Source organism: Neomonachus schauinslandi, chromosome 8 (genome assembly GCF_002201575.2).
Source record: "Neomonachus schauinslandi chromosome 8, ASM220157v2, whole genome shotgun sequence".
Classification (NCBI taxonomy): Eukaryota; Metazoa; Chordata; class Mammalia; order Carnivora; family Phocidae; genus Neomonachus; species Neomonachus schauinslandi.
In genome coordinates, this window is record NC_058410.1 from 144,626,925 (window position 1) to 144,644,602 (window position 17,678).

General features: G+C 39.7%; 2 protein-coding genes across 2 annotated transcripts in view; both read left to right on the forward strand.

Moving 5' to 3' along the window:
- Nucleotides 1-814: 814 nt before the first annotated feature.
- The window catches only part of LOC110586869 (olfactory receptor 2W3-like), a 47,545-nt gene continuing 30,681 nt past the window's right edge, over nt 815-17,678 (forward strand). The window contains exons 1-2 of the mRNA XM_021697181.2: nt 815-930; nt 9,623-9,627. Coding sequence (XP_021552856.2) covers nt 815-930; nt 9,623-9,627 — 121 coding nt within the window. The remainder of the gene's footprint in view (nt 931-9,622; nt 9,628-17,678) is intronic.
- On the forward strand, nt 16,293-17,023 carry LOC110586872 (centromere protein H-like). The gene is given in 2 exon segments (XM_044917429.1): nt 16,293-16,650; nt 16,653-17,023. Coding segments are annotated over 2 exon segments (729 nt in total).

Consider the following 17,678-nt stretch of genomic DNA (forward strand, 5'->3'; position numbering starts at 1 on the left):
AACACTGACACTATGAAGTAGCTGCAGACTTATAGCACCTTGATAAGAATATAATATCCAGGGACGCCTGGGTGGCTCAGTCAGTTGAGCGTCTGACTTCAGCTCAGGTCATGATCTCAGGGTCCTGGGTTTTGAGCTCCGGATTCGGCTCTGCCCTCAGTGGGGAGCCTGCTTCTCCCTCTGCCCCTCCCCCTGCTTGTGCTCTCTCTCAAATAAATAAAATATTTGGAAAAAAAAGAATATAATATCCAGGTCATGATAGCAGTAGTTTCCCTGTACTTTGTGTTTTTCAAATCATATCTTGGATACTGAACTCAGCCCTGGTTGTCACAGTTCCAGAAAGTCATTGTCAACATTGAGGGAATGTGGAAGACGGTTATAAGGTGGTAACAGACTTGATGGCCTTGTTACAGGAAGAATCGTTGTGGGAAACTAAACATCTTGGCCTAAAGAAAATTTAGTTTTTAGCTTAAAATATTTAAATGGTTGCCATATGAAGAGAGATTAGATATGATGTATATTCAATAAAGTTGAAATACTTTGTCTTATGAATGAGGAAGAAAATTCCTACTTAGTAAAAGGATGATGTTTATAAGTTGGAATTTTCCAACAGTGAAATAATTTGTTACATCCTTGAACAAATGATGAATGGCTTAAATGGCTGGGCAGAAGCTATCCCAATATAGGATGGGTTGCTAGACTTTGACGGCTTATCTGTTCCTTAAAATTCCTGACATTCATTGGTTTTCAGAAAATATAGATCAAGTATTCATTTTATTCTTACCAGGTATACAGACGATGTGAAAGGAAGACAATGGAAAAATCCAGTGACAGCTCAGAGTATGGTTTTATCTCGGCGGGCTTCTCCCATCGTCCCAAGCTGGAGCTGGTGCTCTTCATAGTAAATTTTACCCTATATTCAGCGGCTGTGTTGGCAATTCAACCATAATCCTGGTGTGTATGTTAGACACTCGACTTCATACCCCGGTGTACTTCTTTCTGGCCAGTTTTCCTTTCTACATCTCTGCTCAGCGGGAAGCTTGTGTTTCCTCTCTCACTGTCAATTAAATAAATAAATAAAAACTTTAAAAAAGTCTATAAAGATAAAAAAATAAAAAGAAGTCAAAAAGCACAAATTCATAAAAAGTGAAGAAATGTTGGAATGAATGTGCAACAGGAGACAAGAAAATTCTTCTGCTGCTGTGGGGAGAGAAGCCAATTCCATTTCTACCTGACAGAACTGAATTCACATGTCATTGACAAGAGTTATTTTGCATTCCTCTCAGTTTATCTATAGTTTACAATTAATGATAGTGTATAATATATAATTTACACAGAATCAGAATCCGGTAATGCATAATTTTCTACTGAAGGATACATTTTCCCTACAAAGTTAACCGTGTATCTTATTTATGTTCTAAAACTAAGTATACGGCCCCAAACTCTTAATGAAAGGATGTAGGTATTTTCATCCCGTTTTTTAAAAACGACAAAACTATGGTTTATAGATCCTCTGTAAGTTAACGCAGGTCGCACAGAAGATAAGTGGGGTTCAGCAGTGGTGTGGACTAGTCTGAATCATTGCTGTTACCCCCTGAATAACACTGCTCTTGCTACTGAGTGTGTAATGCATGCACAGGTCACCCAGTAATCAGCCCAGCCCTGTTATCTTTATCCACCTGTGCAGTCGTCCCAGCATGCTGGATATGCTCTAGACCCTACAAGAGAAGTCTACCATTCAGAAACTCATTTTTCTTTAACTGTTAATGCCACGACATCACCCACTCCCACAGTGCCCATGCAAATCCCCTGTCCAAATCCTTCCCATGCTCCAGTTGTTAGCCTACATTCACATAATATTTGTAACATTATCTGAGTCTCTTTGATTTAAAAATGCTGTCTCTTCTTTTAACCAATTGCATGTTTATACACTGAAATGACAGTTTTTCTAGTTAATATTATTATATTAATATGTCTCCTATTAGTCTATAAATTCCTTGATCATAAGGCTATTATTTATTTAATCCTTTTTAGCACCTTTTCAGGTATTAAGTTGTTATTAAAATGCCTTGTAGATAGTAAGTAATCAGTAATAGCTTGGGATGATTAATTTTAGCTGATTATACCCAGAAATCAGTCCTTCACTTTAATTGATGCACTAATTCTGTCTGTTCTTCAAGATCACAAGTGGATCTATCACAATACGGAGTCTGAGTTTACATTTGCTGTCAAATGTTTTATAATTTTTTTCTTAATTCAATGTAAACTCTATGATAAGAGAGGAAAAAAGCCATCGAGGAATCTCTGTGTGTATCAAAAGTCATCCCCAACTTTTAGGGGACAAAACCTTTTCTTTTCCTACATATGAGTCATAAACTCGAGGGGAATTACTATGAATTCTGCCATGGTCTAGAGGCTGTTTGTTACGGTAACAACAGTTCAGAATTTTAAACCTCTTCAGAATGACCTAAGAAAGGTATTTCTCCCCTCCTCATTAAAATGATTTTCTTCTGGGACGCCTGGGTGGCTCAGATGGTTAAGCATCTGCCTTCAGCTCAGGTCATGATCCCAGAGTCCTGGGATCCAGCCCCACATCGGGCTCTGTGCTCAGCAGGGAGCCTGCTTCTCCCTCTCCCTCTGCTTGCTTGTCTGCCTACTTGTGATCTCTCTCTCTCTCTCTGTCAAATAAATAAATAAAATCTTTAAAAAATAAAATAAAATTATTTCCTTCTGTATAATGCCTTCAAAGTCCCCATTTCATTATTCCTTATTTGTTACTCATTTCCCATTTTTTAAAAAGATTTTATTTATTCATTTGAGAGAGAGAGCACGAGCAGGGGGAGGGGCAGAGGGAGAAAGAATCTTTTTTTTTTAAAGATTTTATTTATTTGTCAGAGAGAGCGCACAAGCTGGGGGGGGGGGGGAGGAGGCAGGGGGGGAAGCAGGCTCCCGCGGAGCAAGGAGCCCCATTGGGGGGGGGCTCAATCCCAGAACACTGGGATCATGACCTCCTTAACCAGTTGAGCCACCCAGGCATCCCCAGAGGGAGAAAGAATCTTATACCTAATCTCAGGACCCTGAGATCATGACCTGAGCTGAAATCAGGGGTCGGCGCTTACCTGACTGAGTCACCCAGGCATTCCTGTCTTGACATAATTTCTAGGGAATATTCTTAAGACAGAATCAAAAAGAAAAAGGTTTATTCTGCTTCAAGAGGTTTAACATCTATCTGAAGTAATTTATGGAGGTGTAACAGAACAAATGTGAATGTGGAATGAGTGTCATACACCTATTATAAATTATATGAATTTTTTTTTAATCATATATGATTGTCCTTTCATTCCTGACATACTCCCTGAAGACATGCTCAGGATTTTTCACAACAAACTAATTACTCTGTCTCTACTGTGGTACCAAAGCAATTCTTCTGTTGGACCGCAGTTTTTACTCTCTTTAGAAGTGTTTAAAAAAAAAAGATAAATTCAAACTTCTTTTCACTTAAGTATTTTATTGTCTTAGGGGATCATTTTTAAAAAATAGCCATTCAAAGGAATGAATCCATAATACGAGAATATCACTCATTATTATGATGCTTATTAAAAATAATATTTATCAACTTGAGGAGGGCTCACAAAACTCCACAAAGACATAGCTATTCATATCCATTCTGTGTGAAATTAAATATCACAGTTGCAATTGATAAGAAAATTTAAATTAAAAAATTTACTTACTTTTTAAGCATAAAAAATAACTTCCTTCTGATTTTTTGTTTAAAAAGCCACTATTCTCTTTTTGAAGAAAAAAAAAATTATTTTGCTTTGCATAATTGATAGTTTCTGAAAGTCCAGAATTGATTGGCTATCTGAAAAACAACAATCTATCTCTACCATAATTTTTCTACCATATTTTTTCTGCCATAATTTTTAATGCATTAACTAGAGTTATTGCCATACAAACTATGCCCTGTGTTAGGGGAGTATGGCAGGCTTCTTTAAAAATGTTATCTAAAGAGTCCCAGTAGAAACAGTCATAGAAAAGTAAAATGAGAAACTTCATTATTCTATGACATCAAACAAAACCCAAGATAACAAAAATGTTGAATTCCTTTGAAAATTGTTAGATGATTTCTTAGGGACTTCACACAGGTGTCTTTGTGAGAGTTCTGATGGTCACCACCCCCACCAGACAATGTGCCCACTGAGGTCTGCCATTTCTTTTGACAAGTGTTGCAGGAAAGGAAGGTGTCTGTTGAGCAGGTTTGAAGGTTCTGTGGGGCGGAGGCCTGTCTTATTCCTGGAGACTGCCTGCTGTGAGTTGCCGTGCTGAAGTTGCAGTTATGTTCTTGGGACAGTTTTCCGACAAAGGTGGCCTGAGACATCAGTATCAGTCAGGTTAACATGGTTGATAGTGTTCAGAACATCTGTGTCTTTACTGATTTTTTTTTGCCTAGTTATGTCAATTGCTGAGAAATCAACTAATATGAATGTTAAAATATCCAGCTATGACTGTGAAATTGACTATGTCTCCCTTTAATTTCATCAAATTTTGCTTAAAAAATGACACAGATGATATGTTTGTTCTTGTACAGGTGAATAAAAATGTTGCTTGACGTATTTTGGCAAAATAACAAATTTATTGCATTCATTTGCTGATGAATGTTGGTTATAACTGCAAATCATATATATTTGGAATGTATTCTACTGGTAGGATCCTGAATCCCATGTAAAATATTACCTCTAGCCCTAATTCTTTTGAGGCCGACCAAATTAATTGCCAAGGGAGTAATTATTGATCTATTGGGATACACAGAAGAAAATTTCTGGTCACGTTGGTGCAGAAACCTTCTAAGACTGTGAATAAATACAGTGGACTCTTGAACAGTGGGGGCCTTAGGAACACTGACACCCTGATGGAGTTGAAAATCTGCGTATAATTTTTGACTCCCCTAAAGGCTGACTGCTAATAGTCTACTGCTGACGAAAAGCCTTACCAATAACATAGATAGTCTATTAGCATATATTTTGTATGTTACATGTATTTTATACTTATCCTCACAATCAAGTAACCTATAGAAAAGAAAATGTTATTAAGAAAATTGTAAGGAAGAGAAAATACATTTGCATGTATTTATCGAAAGAAATCCGTGTGTAAGTTAACCCACACAGGTCAAACCTGTGTTCTTCAAGAGTCAACTGTATAAAGATTTCATCATAACATTTTCTGACTTAAAAGTATAATCTACACATTATGCCCAGAAGTTACTTTCAAATCAATGCAAATGATCAGTCCAGATGGAATTAATTTTATATTTGATTCAAACATCTTATGATTAAACTGTCTAATCCTTAACACCTCAGTTTATTTATTTTTTATTTTTTTAAGTTCTTATTTTACTTCCAGTTAGTTAACATAGAGTAAACACCTCCTTGTGATTCCTCATTTGTATGCGGTGATATCCTTTTCAAAGGCTGGATACAGGTTTCCATGAAATTATAAGATGCCCCAGAAATTAAGAAAACGTTTCTCCTTCTGAATTCACTCTTGTCATCAATTTCTCATGGTGTATATAGTAATTGTTAGCGTCCAGATTTAGCCCTGGATCTCAGAAAATACCCTTTTTCTTTCCCTTCTAGTCTTTAACTTTTATTTTCCTTCACTAAAGAGCAGTGGAAAGAGCATAGACCATTTAGTTACTGAGTTAGAATTGAATCCCAGCTCCATCATATTTTAAATGTGTATCCTTGCTTATGCTTCTTAATCTCTTTGATTCCTAGGTTATTTAGCTGTAAAATATGAATTATTCTACAAATCTAATGGGGTTGGTTTAAACAGTTATTGATACTGTGTTTGCATTAATGTGTTTGCTTTAACTATGAAAAGCAAGACGATTGTGTGGATGTTTGAAAGTGTAGGTGGTTGAGAAGAGCAGCCGGCGAGGGGGGCTGATGGTACTGGCCAGGGAACAGTGGGCTAGCCCAGGATGGAGGGCTGACTGTGGGCCCACAGACCCCAGGGTGCTGCTGTTTGGCTTCATGGTCAGAACGCATCCTTAGATGGAGGGAATACACAGCATCCTTTGGCTGAACAGGGATAACTCCCAGATTTTAACTCTTCCTCCTTTAAGTCATCAAAACTCTGAACAAATGGTTGAATTGCCCTTTTTAGGGTTTTGGAAAGATTCAACAGTATTGCCAAGTTATTTCCACTTTGAGTCTATACTTAAGTCTATAAACTTTGTTAATATTATTTAATTTAAGAGTAATGACGTTAGCTAATTTGATTTTCCTGTTTTATTTTTTCTAAGGTTTTATTTATTTATTTGAGAGAGAGATTGAGAGATTGAGTGGGTAGAAGGGCAGAGGGAGAAGCAGACTCACCGCAGAACAGGGAGCCCGATGCAAGACTCTATAGGACCCTGGGATCATGACCTGAGCTGAAGGCAGATGCTTAACCAACTGAGCCACCCAGGTGCCCTGATTTTCCTGTATTAATTTTCAACATAAAAATTCTGTAAGCTGAGCTATGGTAAGTGCCTCTCATAATATTGACTGATAGCAAACATTCCAACATGATCATATCATCATAGTCATTTCAGGGAAAGAATACAGTCAGACTAAACTAATCATTAGAAATATTCGAGCCCTAAAAACTTCCTGAAGTATTTGAGGAAAAATAAATATTACCTTTGTTTGAGGAACTGTACATTTTTTTAAAGATTTATTTATTTATTTTAGAGAGAGAGCATGAACAGGGGGAGGTGCAGGAGAGGGAGAGAAGCAGACTCCCCGCAGAGCAGGGAGCCTGAGGCGGGGCTCAATCTCACAACCCTGAGATCACAACCTGAACTGAAATCAAGAGTCAGATGCTTAGCCAACTGAACCACTCAGGCACCCTAGGAACTGTACATTTTTCAGGAAAGTCTTCTTTTCTGAAAGCTCATACTATATTATCTTTATTAGTATAATATCAGTTCTATGCAAAAGGATAGAAATACCAGACTTTGTAAGTCCAGTGGAGAGACACAATAGACCTTGCCTTAATTTTCCCTCAGGTTCAACGAGAATATAGTAGCAAATATAAAAGGTGATACCACTAAGAACCCAGTAATAACCCACCCTAAATGCGACACCACTCTAGAGTAGCCCTGGGCCACAGCCACTTGTCAGTTTTGGTTCAGAAAGAGAACTTCCAGGAACACTCAGTTCTGCTCTATGATATCTGGGTCCTCAGCAAGGATGGCTTCTAAAGTGGAAAATGGTTGTCACAGCTCAGATGGGGCCATATGTCTGGGGCCTCATGTCTTCTTCTTATAGCATCTTTTGAGAATAAAGTATTCAATATGTTCTTTCACTTACATGCCTGGTGCTTCATCTGTGATGTTTGAAATGCCTGGGTGCTTACTGGGAGCACTCCTTCTCCACCAAGTGGTCTCAAGAGTAGTTAGATTTCTAACATGCTTGCTGGCTTCCTCTAATGTGAGTGTTCTAAAAAACCATGGTAGAAGCTTTAAACTTTTTATGACCAAAACTCCAAAGTTCCAGAATGTCTATTTTCACAGCATTCTATCAGTCAGGTGAGTCACGAGACCACGAATCCAGATTCAAGAGGGAAAGGAAGAATACAGTCTTTCTATTATTACGGGAATGGCATGATGTGTGCATAGAGAAGAAATTGGTGAACATCATAGAGACAAACTACCACAAGCTTGGAAAAGAGTACACAGAAAAACGTCTTCATGGCCTTGGTAAACAAGGATTCCAACAGGACACAAAAAATACTAACAATAGGGCGCCTGGGTGGCTCAGTTGGTTGAGCGACTGCCTTCGGCTCAGGTCATGATCCTGGAGTCCCGGGATCGAGTCCCGCATCGGGCTCCCTGCTCGGCAGGGAGTCTGCTTCTCCCTCTCCCACTCCCCGTTTGTGTTCCCTCTCTCGCTGTGTCTTTCTCTGTCAAATAAATGAATGGAATCTTAAAAAAAAAAAAAAATACTAACAATATGTGAAAAAAATAGGTTAGTCTGATTATCAAAAGACACTGTTGAGAACATCAAAGGGCAGGCTACTGAGTACTGGAGAAAATACTTACCCTCTATATACCTGATAAAAAGACTCGTATCCTGAACCTATAAAGAACTCCAGCAACAATCCTAAAAAGAAAAATATCAAATTTTTTTAAATGGGCAATTAACTTGAACAAGAACTTCACAAAAAGAGATCTAAAAGGCTGACAAACATATAAAAAGATGCTCAACTCAGTACTCATCCAAAAAAGTGCAATACATTCTTACTATGAATAATGGCTGAAAACCCAAGGAAGACAACACCAAGCGTTGGTGAGGATGTGGAGAAACTCGAACTCGCCTACACAGCTGGAGGGAGTGTTGCAATGGTACAAACATTCGGAAAGCTGTTTGTCAGTTTCTATTAAAGTTAGTATATACCCTATCAGTTATGTTTGCCACGTTAACTAACCATCTCAAAGTTTAGTGGCATAAAACAGTAATTCTTTAATTTGTTCGTGATTCTCTAGATCAGCAGCTTGGGCTGAGTTCAGCCAAATGGTTCTTCCACTAGTCTTGTTCAGGGAAGACAAGACTGGGGAATGGCACTACAGTATTATGGTGTGTCTGGCACCAGATAGTCTAAAATGACTTCACTCCTATGTCAAGTGATGGCTGTTGATTATCTGTCTTCAACAAACCAACCCAGGCTTCTTCACATGGCGTCAGTGTTCCAAGAGGACAATCCCTTTTCAAATTTCTGCTTATGTCATGTTTGCAACGTCCCATTGGCCAAAGCTACTCACATAGCTGATGTGTGGGGGAACTATAAGACGTGGATTTAGGGAAGAGGCCATTACTTGACAATATATCATCTGCCTATTCTCTGACCTCAAAAATTCATTCCTAGGCATATATTCAATAAGAATAAATGTGTATGAACACTACGGAAAAACATGATCACCAATTCAATGGTCAGCTCACTGCAGATGTGCATGAGTCAATATTCAAAAACTGGATGTGCCATGCGCTCAGCACAGAAGTTAACAAATGTTAAAAGACTAATTAATGTTCTGAGAACATGTTCTCTGAATGGCAAAGCCTGTGTATCCTAGCAACCACAAACCAGTTATCACCAAGGTTAGAAAAACCTACACTAAATTAAAGAAAAAAATTCCCACTCCCTCTACCTCAAGGCATCTTAGTAAACCCAAAGAATTATTTAATTTTAACATTTCTTTTCAGTTACCCAGCAAACCACTTTGGAATGTTCCTGGTGTTTCACATGCATTACTACAGGTAAACCTCAGCAAAGTCCCTACTAAGCATAAGAAAACAGGAATCAAGATGATTCTTACTATTTTCATACTATATTGTTTGCTTTCACTCATAAGATGGACCTTCCTTCCAATTTATTGTCTTTTATGAAATGTGGAAACTGTCGATAATGAAGTTTATTCACAGTAAAAAAAAAAAAAAAAAAGAATAAACGTGTATGTCCACCAAAAACTTACACTGTATCTACTGATCGTCAAATTCCCCAAAGACCGCCATACACAGCTGTTGATCAAGCAAAGCTGTTTATCACACCCACCCCAGAAATGGAAAATTCTCGACAGCAGTATTGGTGTCTTAAAAGGGAAAAGTTAGGGAAGGCTATTTATAAGGTTTTCAGACCTGGGTGAGTGATTATGAAGTGAACCTTGCAAGACAGAGAATTGGTTGAGTTTGGGCAGAGCTTAAAAATAGTAGCTTTGGTTGGTGGGCACAGCAAGGCCAAAGACTTGAAAGAAACCTTGATAAGTGAGCCGTTCAGTTGATATTTCCTGGAGCAAGTAGCTAAGTTATTATTGCTTGGTCTCAGTGTTGTTTAAAATAGGGATTGGAGCCTTGCAGATGCTGCTGCTCAGGCGTCACCAGCAGCACCCAGCCATGGTCAAGCCCACCACGTTCTTGACATCACTGTGGGGGGCTAGCCCGTGGGCTGTGTCTCCCTCCAGCTGTTTGCAGACAAATTGCAAAGACAGCAGAAAACTTGTGCTCGGGGCGCCTGCAGGGTTCAGTCGGTGAAACATCTGCCTTTGGCTCAGGTCAGGATCTCAGGGTCCTGGGATCGAGCCCCACGTGGGGCTCCACACTCAGCAGGGAGTCTGTTTGTCCCTCTGCCTCTGCCCCTCCCCCCTGCTCATGCTCTTTCTGTCAAATAAATAAATAAAATCTTCTAAAAAAGGAAAAGAAAACTTCACTGTTCTGAGCCCTGGGGAGAAAGGATTTGGTTATAAGGTTCCTGCTTTCACAGGATTATTTCAGGATTTATGTGCCTGGGGGGTGACTTCGCCCACCACAATGGCCCTGGCAGTAACTCCATGTGTGGGGAGAAGTTTAAAGATGAGAGTCTCATCCTGAAGCATATGGGTCCTGGCATCTCGTCCATGGCAAACGCTGGATCTGACATGGATGGTTCATTTTCCATCTGCTCTGCCAAGACTGAGTGTGATGGCAAGCATGGTCTCTGGCAAGGTGAGGGAGGCAGGACTATTGTGGACGCCATGGAGCGCTTTGGGTCCAGCAATGGCAAGACCAGCAAGAAGACCACCATTGCTGACTGTGGACAAACCTGATAAATTTGACTTGTGTTTTATCTTAACCACCAGACTATTCCTTCTGTAGCTCAGGAGAGCACCCCTGCACCCCCATCTCCTCAAAACATCCTATGATCTCTGCGCTCTTGCTGCAGTTCTATGGGCTCCTTATTTTCCTTACTCCCCTGCAAGTCTAGCTGGATTGCAGAGTTAGATTTATGACTATGAAATAAAAATGAACAACAACAACAAAAATAAAATGGGGAGTGGAAAGTGTGTCTGGGCCCAGTTTAAGGCAGGGACAGAAAATTATGGCTTTCGTGCTCCCCACACAATTCAACAGTTTGCTATATTCTGAGATTAGTCAGTCAGAGTGAGGATGTAAAGCAGCTTGCTATTGATTCATGGGTTTCTTCTGTGTCTTCTTTGTAACAGCGCCCCTCTAAATGTCATAAATGTTTCTGGTTGTAGGAGGTAATCAGTCTTAGTAAGTGGGAGTTTTTAAACTCTACATTTCACATTTTGAAGTCAAAGTGTATTTTATCCCAATTCCTTTACAGTTTCTGAAGCAGCCGCAGGACTGTGCTTGGCTGTAACTCACAGCACTGTACCTCCACCATACTCCTGAGGCGTACTGACTGTGTTAGTCCTTCCGGTTTAATAGCTGAAAGCGAGTGTTATAAATTAATAACTTCTTATGAGATTGAGTACATTATTTGGTGTTAGGTAGAAAAAGCTCCAGTAATTTCGTCCTTGTTACCGTCCACAACTTTTCACCTCACATAGTCTCATAAATGTTATCTTGCAGGATATTAGCTGATGTTGGAAAGCCAAAATTATTTCATGACTTTAATGTTAATTAAGTAATTAAGCAAATGTTAATTCATTAGACACTGCTGAAGACACAGTGCAGAATAATTATCACGTTCTCTGCTCTCTGAGAACTACTAGACCAGTGTGGGAGAAAACAGTAAGCACAAATTCACGTACAAATCCATAGGTACAATTTGCCATAAAAACAATAGTACTAATAGCTAACATATGAATGTACTGCATGCCAGGAACTGTTCGAAGCTCTTCATATATTATTTAATCCTCACCAAAAATATATGATTTAGTTCCTCTTACTGATATTTTTACAGATGAAAGAACTGTGGCATAGAAAGGTTAAGTATGCTATGATCCCACAACTAGGTGGCAGAGTTGTGTTTGACTCCAGGCCACTGGGATCCAGAGTCCACATTCTTAAACACCATCCATTCTGACTCTGTGAGTACTCTTCATAAGTCCTATAACTGCTTGGTATAAAAGCTATGACTACGAAGTATAAGTTGTTGTAATAAGGTGTAGGTGTGGGCTAAGTGAGACATTATGATTAAGGGAATTAAATTGTTGATTTAAAGGATGAGGTGGCATTATTCAACTAAACAAGCAGAGAGAAAATGAGTACAGTTTTAGAGAAAAACAGGTTTCAAGAAGAGGAGGTGGGAAAAAGGTTTACCTATCAAAGAACTTCAACACAGGTAGTGTGGGTGCAGTGGTAAGAGAGGTAACGTTGGGGGAGTAGGTACGAATCGCATCACACAGGACTCAGAAGACATGTTAAGGAGCTTATATTTCTTTCTTTTTTTTTTTTAATTTATTCATGAAAGTCAGAGAGAGAGAGAGAGGCAGAGGCAGAGGGAGAGAAGCAGGCTCCCCACCTAGCAGGGAGCCTGATGCGGGACTCGATCCCAGGACCCTGGGATCATGACCTGAGCCGAAGGCAGACGCTTAACTGACTAAGCCACCCAGGCGCCCCAAGGAGCTTATATTTCAATATAACAGAAAGCCCTTGAGATGCTATATGCACAGGGATAACATGATAATAATGCATCTGTAAATATCACTCCAGTCGCAGTGTGGAGACACTCCCAACATATGGATGTGGGCTCCAATAAATTTACATCTGGGTATTAAAGAGTAGAACTGACATCTTTTCAGGATCAGCTCCAGGGGTCGACCGACTGTTTTTCTCATTTTGCTGACTTCCAGGGACAAAGCCCTCAAGGCACCCTGACCTGGATATCTAAGAGAGCCCGAAGTCTCACTCAAGCCATCCATCTCCTTGTTCCAACAGTTAGCTCTGGCAGGTAGAGGGGATATTTTGAGGTTAAGAGCAGAGATAAAATGTTAAACTAGTAACTTTCCAAGAATTCTCTTTAGTTTTTCAACAAAGTGACACAGAAAGATTGACATTAAATGGTTTCAAAGGCACATCAAACATATGCAAAATAATAATAATAATAAAAGAGTCCAAATATAGCAGCAGACAAGTTTAAATTAAGATTCAAAACATTGAACAAGATAACAAAGGACAGTTGTGGCAATGGGTTTTCTTTCTTTTTTTTTTAAAGGTTTATTTATTTATTTTAGAGAAAGAGCAGGGGGAGGGGCAGAGGCAGCGGGAGAGAATCTCAAGCAGACACCCCACTGAGCACAGAGCCCGACGTGGGACTTGATCTCATGACCCTGAGATCATGACCTGAGCCGAAACCAAGAGTCGGGCACTTAACCGACTCTACCACTCAGCCACCCCAGGATGGCGTTTTCTATATACAATAAAGATGTGCAATGAAATCATTTAGCATCAACTTCACGAGTTACACTGTAAGAATTTAAAAGAGGAAGTAACATGGAAACATTCTCAGTAAGAAAATCCAACTGAACCTGAATACTCATTGACAAATTAAACAGACCAAACTAAGAGAGAGATCCAATAATCTAAAATGTGAATCCAGGGATGCCTGGGTGGTACAGTTGGCTAAGCAACTGACTCTTGGTTTCAGCTCAGGTCATGATCTCAGGGTCGTGAGATCGAGTCCCTTGTCAGGCTCGACGCTCTCTGCTTGAGATTCTCTCCTTCTCCCTCTGCCCCCTCCCATTGGTGCTCTCTCTCTCTCTAAAATAAATAAATAATAAATAAATAAACCTTTAAATAAAATAAAATGTGGATCCAGGTTATAAGTTTAAATATTTATAGGCTAAAAGCAAGCAGCAGAAAAGACAAATTAGAGTACAAATCAAGGAAATTGAAAGCAGGAAAACAATCAAGAAAGATTAATGAAATCAAAGGCTGAATAAATAAAACTGATGAACTTTCAGCCAGACTAGACAGAAACACAGAGAGAGAGGACACAAGTTACCCATATCAGAAATGAAAGAGGGGTCATGAGCACTGACCTCAGGGACTTCAAATGGATAATAAAAGGGTACTATGAACAAATCTGGACCATGAATTTGATAAACTAGATGAAATGGACCAATTCCTTAAAAGAACAAACTAACAAAATTCAGATATGGATAAATAGATAAACTGAATAACTATTTCAATTAAAGAAATTGAATCAATAAATAATATTTTCCCAAAGCATAAAGCAGCAGACCCCACCGGCTACACTTGTAAATTCTACAAAATACTTACAAACTCATACCCATCTTCTACAACTTCCTCTAGAAAATTATAAGAAGCAGAAAAACTTCCCAACTTATTCTATGAGGCCAGTATTACCCTCACACCAAAACCAGGCAACACACATATATTTGCTCTCTCAACTCAGAGGGTCTAGAAGCATTGATGTCCCAAGAACTGTGAGCAAACCTCATACTCAAGTCTTGATTTCTAACACTGGTCTCCCATAAAAGGAACCTGGGCTTTCTGAAGAAATGGCCGATTTTAGGATTAAGGAAGGGAATATACAAGATAATCTTGGAGCATTTTACGGTACCAGACAATAAGGAAGTACTCTAAGACAACACATGATGGGAGTGTATCAAAGTGACATGGCAGGCAACTGAAAGAGCTCCCAGTGGCCAAAGCCGTAGCAATTTGAGCGACAAAATAAATAAAATGTATTGAGATATAACCTGAAGTATAAAATAAATATGTGATCCATATTGATATAAATAAATGAACACTAAATACATGGGGAGAATAGACATAGGTCTCATGCAGAAAAATTCTAAATAATTGGGCGCCTGGGTGGCTCAGTCGGTTGGGCGTCTGTCTCCAGCTCAGGCCATGATCCCAGTGTCCTGGGATCAAGTCCCACATCCAGCTCCCCACTCAGTGGAGAGTCTGCTTCTCCCTTGGCCCCTCCCCCTGCTCATGCTTTCTCTCTCTCTCACAAAAATAAATAAAATCTTTAAAACAAAAAAAAAGGGGCACCTGGGTGGCTCAGTCGGTTAAGCATCTGCCTTTGGCTCAGGTCATGATCCCAGCGTCCTGGGATCAAGCCCCATATCGGGTTCCCTGCTCAGTGGGAAGCCTGCTTCTTCCACTCCCCCTGCTGTGTTCCCTCTCTCACTGTGTCTCTCTCTGTCAAATAAATAACCTTACACCAGTTAGAATGGCAAAAATTGACAAGGCAAGAAACAACAAATGTTGGAGAGGTTGTGGAGAAAGGGGAACCTTCTTACACTGTTGGTGGGAATGCAAGTTGGTACAGCCACTTTGGAAAACAGTGTGGAGGTGCCTCAAAAATTTAAAAATAGAGTTACCCTATGACCCAGCAATTGCACTCCTGGGTATTTACCCCAAAGACACAGATGTAGTGAAAAGAAGGGCCATATGCACCCCAATGTTCACAGCAGCAATGTCCACAATAGCCAAACTGTGGAAAGAGCCGAGATGCCCTTCAACGGATGAATGGATAAAGAAGATGTGGTCCATATATACAATGGAATATTACTCAGCCATCAGGATGAATACCCAACTTTTACATCAACATGGATGGGACTGGAGGAGATTATGCTAAGTGAAATGAGTCAAGCAGAGACAGTCAATTATCATATGGTTTCACTTATTTGTGGAACATAAGGAATAGCATGGAGGGCATTAGGAGAAGGAAGGGAAAAATGGGGGGCGGGGAATTGGAGGGAGAGATGAACCATGAGAGACAATGGACTCTGAGAAACAAACAGGGTTTTAGAGGGGAGGGGGGAGGGGGGATGGGTCAGCCCGGTGATGGGTATTAAGGAGGGCACGTTCTGCATGGAGCACTGGGTATTATATGCAAACAATGAATCATGGAACACTACATCAAAAACTAATAATGTATTGTATGGTGACTAACATAACATAATAAAAGAAAAGAAAACAAAAGAAAAACTCTAAATTACGTGAATATTCCACCCTCAAGGAGGTGGAGTCACAACTCTTACTCTGTAACTCTGATATTCACATAGTGATCTTCTCCAGAAGTGTATGGAAGGTATGCAGAAGGGGAAAAGGGTAACTTTACAGTGGAGAAATCTGACAAATACACCTCAGCCAGGTAATCCAGAGCATCGACAGGGTAAGTCATGTTGATAGTATGTACCCTTGATAGGATTTCATGAGAATGGCACTTTATCTGCCTGTGTTTCCTCCTGGAAGCATATAATCTCAGTCTAATTATAAGGGAAAAAATCAGACAAATATCAGTTGAGGGACAGAAACCCTCCGAACTGTGGAGGTCATCAAAGACAGGAAAGTCTGAGAAACTCACAACCAGGAAAAGTCTAAGGCAATACGACGACTAGATATAAACCTAACACTAAATAATGTGGTGTGCTGGATAGGATCATGCAGCAGAAAAAGAACATTAGATAGGTCAGTTTAGTGGCGGGAAAATCGGGTCCTGAGGCTGCATCTTTCTGTCCCAGGCAATTCCTCTTCGCGCCAGTCAGGATGGAGAAGCAACCCCGAGAGCAAGCGGCCACCGAACCCGCGGACTCCGGAGTGGGAGGCGGGGAAGGCGGGCCACCACAGGTCGCTGGCGCCCAGACCGCGCGTCCCGAGGCCCGCTTGACCCTGCTGCTCAGGCTGAGAGCGCAGACAAAACAACAACTCTTGGAATATAAATCAGTGGTTGATGCAAATGAAGAAAAAACTCCAGAACAAATTATGCAAGATAAGCAAATTGAAGCTAAAATTGAAGACCTGGAAAATGAAATGGAAGATGTGAAAATTGCTTTTGAAATAAAAACGCTTGCATTAGACAGTATGCAACTTTCAACTGCGCTTAAAAAAAACCTGGAGAAAATTAACCCAAGACCAATGTGTTCATGGATAACATGAAACACGTATTAAAGCTAAACAAATTAATAATGAAATCACACCAGGAATCTTGGGATTTGGAGGAAAAACTACTTGATGCTAGAAAGAAGAGATTACAATTAAAACAAGCTTCAGAAACTAAGTTTTTAGAAATACAGACTGAAAAGAACAAACAGAAAGATGATTTGGCCAATAGGGAAAATTCAGACAAGATAAACACCATACAACAAAACCTGCAGATGGAGACAGTTATTCAACATGTGTTTCAGAACCTCCTTTTAGGAAGTAAAGCCAACTGGGCAGAGGATTCTGCCTTTAAGGAGACTGTTCTACAGCTTGAGAAGAATCTCACCATGATCTAATAAGAATTCTGTTTTGTTATTTTTTGTTTCAGTCTTTAATATGTCATTTAAATAGCAAATTTAAAGTAAGATTTTTAGGGGCACCTGGGTGGCTCAGTTGGTTAAGCGACTGCCTTCGGCTCAAGTCATGATCCTGGAGTCCCTGGATCGAGTCCCGCGTCGGGCTCCCTGCTCGGCGGGGAGTCTGCTTCTCCCTCTGACCCTCCCCCCTCTCATGTACTCTCTCTCTCTTTTTCTCATTCTCGCTCTCTCAAATAAATCTTTAAAAAAAAAAAAAGGTAAAATTTTTATTTAGTATTTTCGGAACTAATATTGCAAAGTTTTTGTAGCTTAACACTATAACATGGAATTTGTTCTTTCAACTATGTTAATTAAAGTGACTGACATTCTCTAAAAGAATCTGAAAGTCTTAGCCTTGCAAGGGCCCCAAAAGACATCTAATCTAGCTTTCCACTGAACGTGGACATTTTTTCTACATTTCTGGCAGTCCCAACTCTCATTTGGAATACTTCTTTTTTTCTTTTTCTTTTCTTTTCTTATTTCTCTTTCTTCCTTTTCTTTTTCTTTCTTTCTCTTTCTTTCTTTCTTTCTTTCTTTCTTTCTTTCTTTCTTTCTTTCTTTCTTTCTTTCTTTCTTTCTTTCTTTCTTTCTTTCT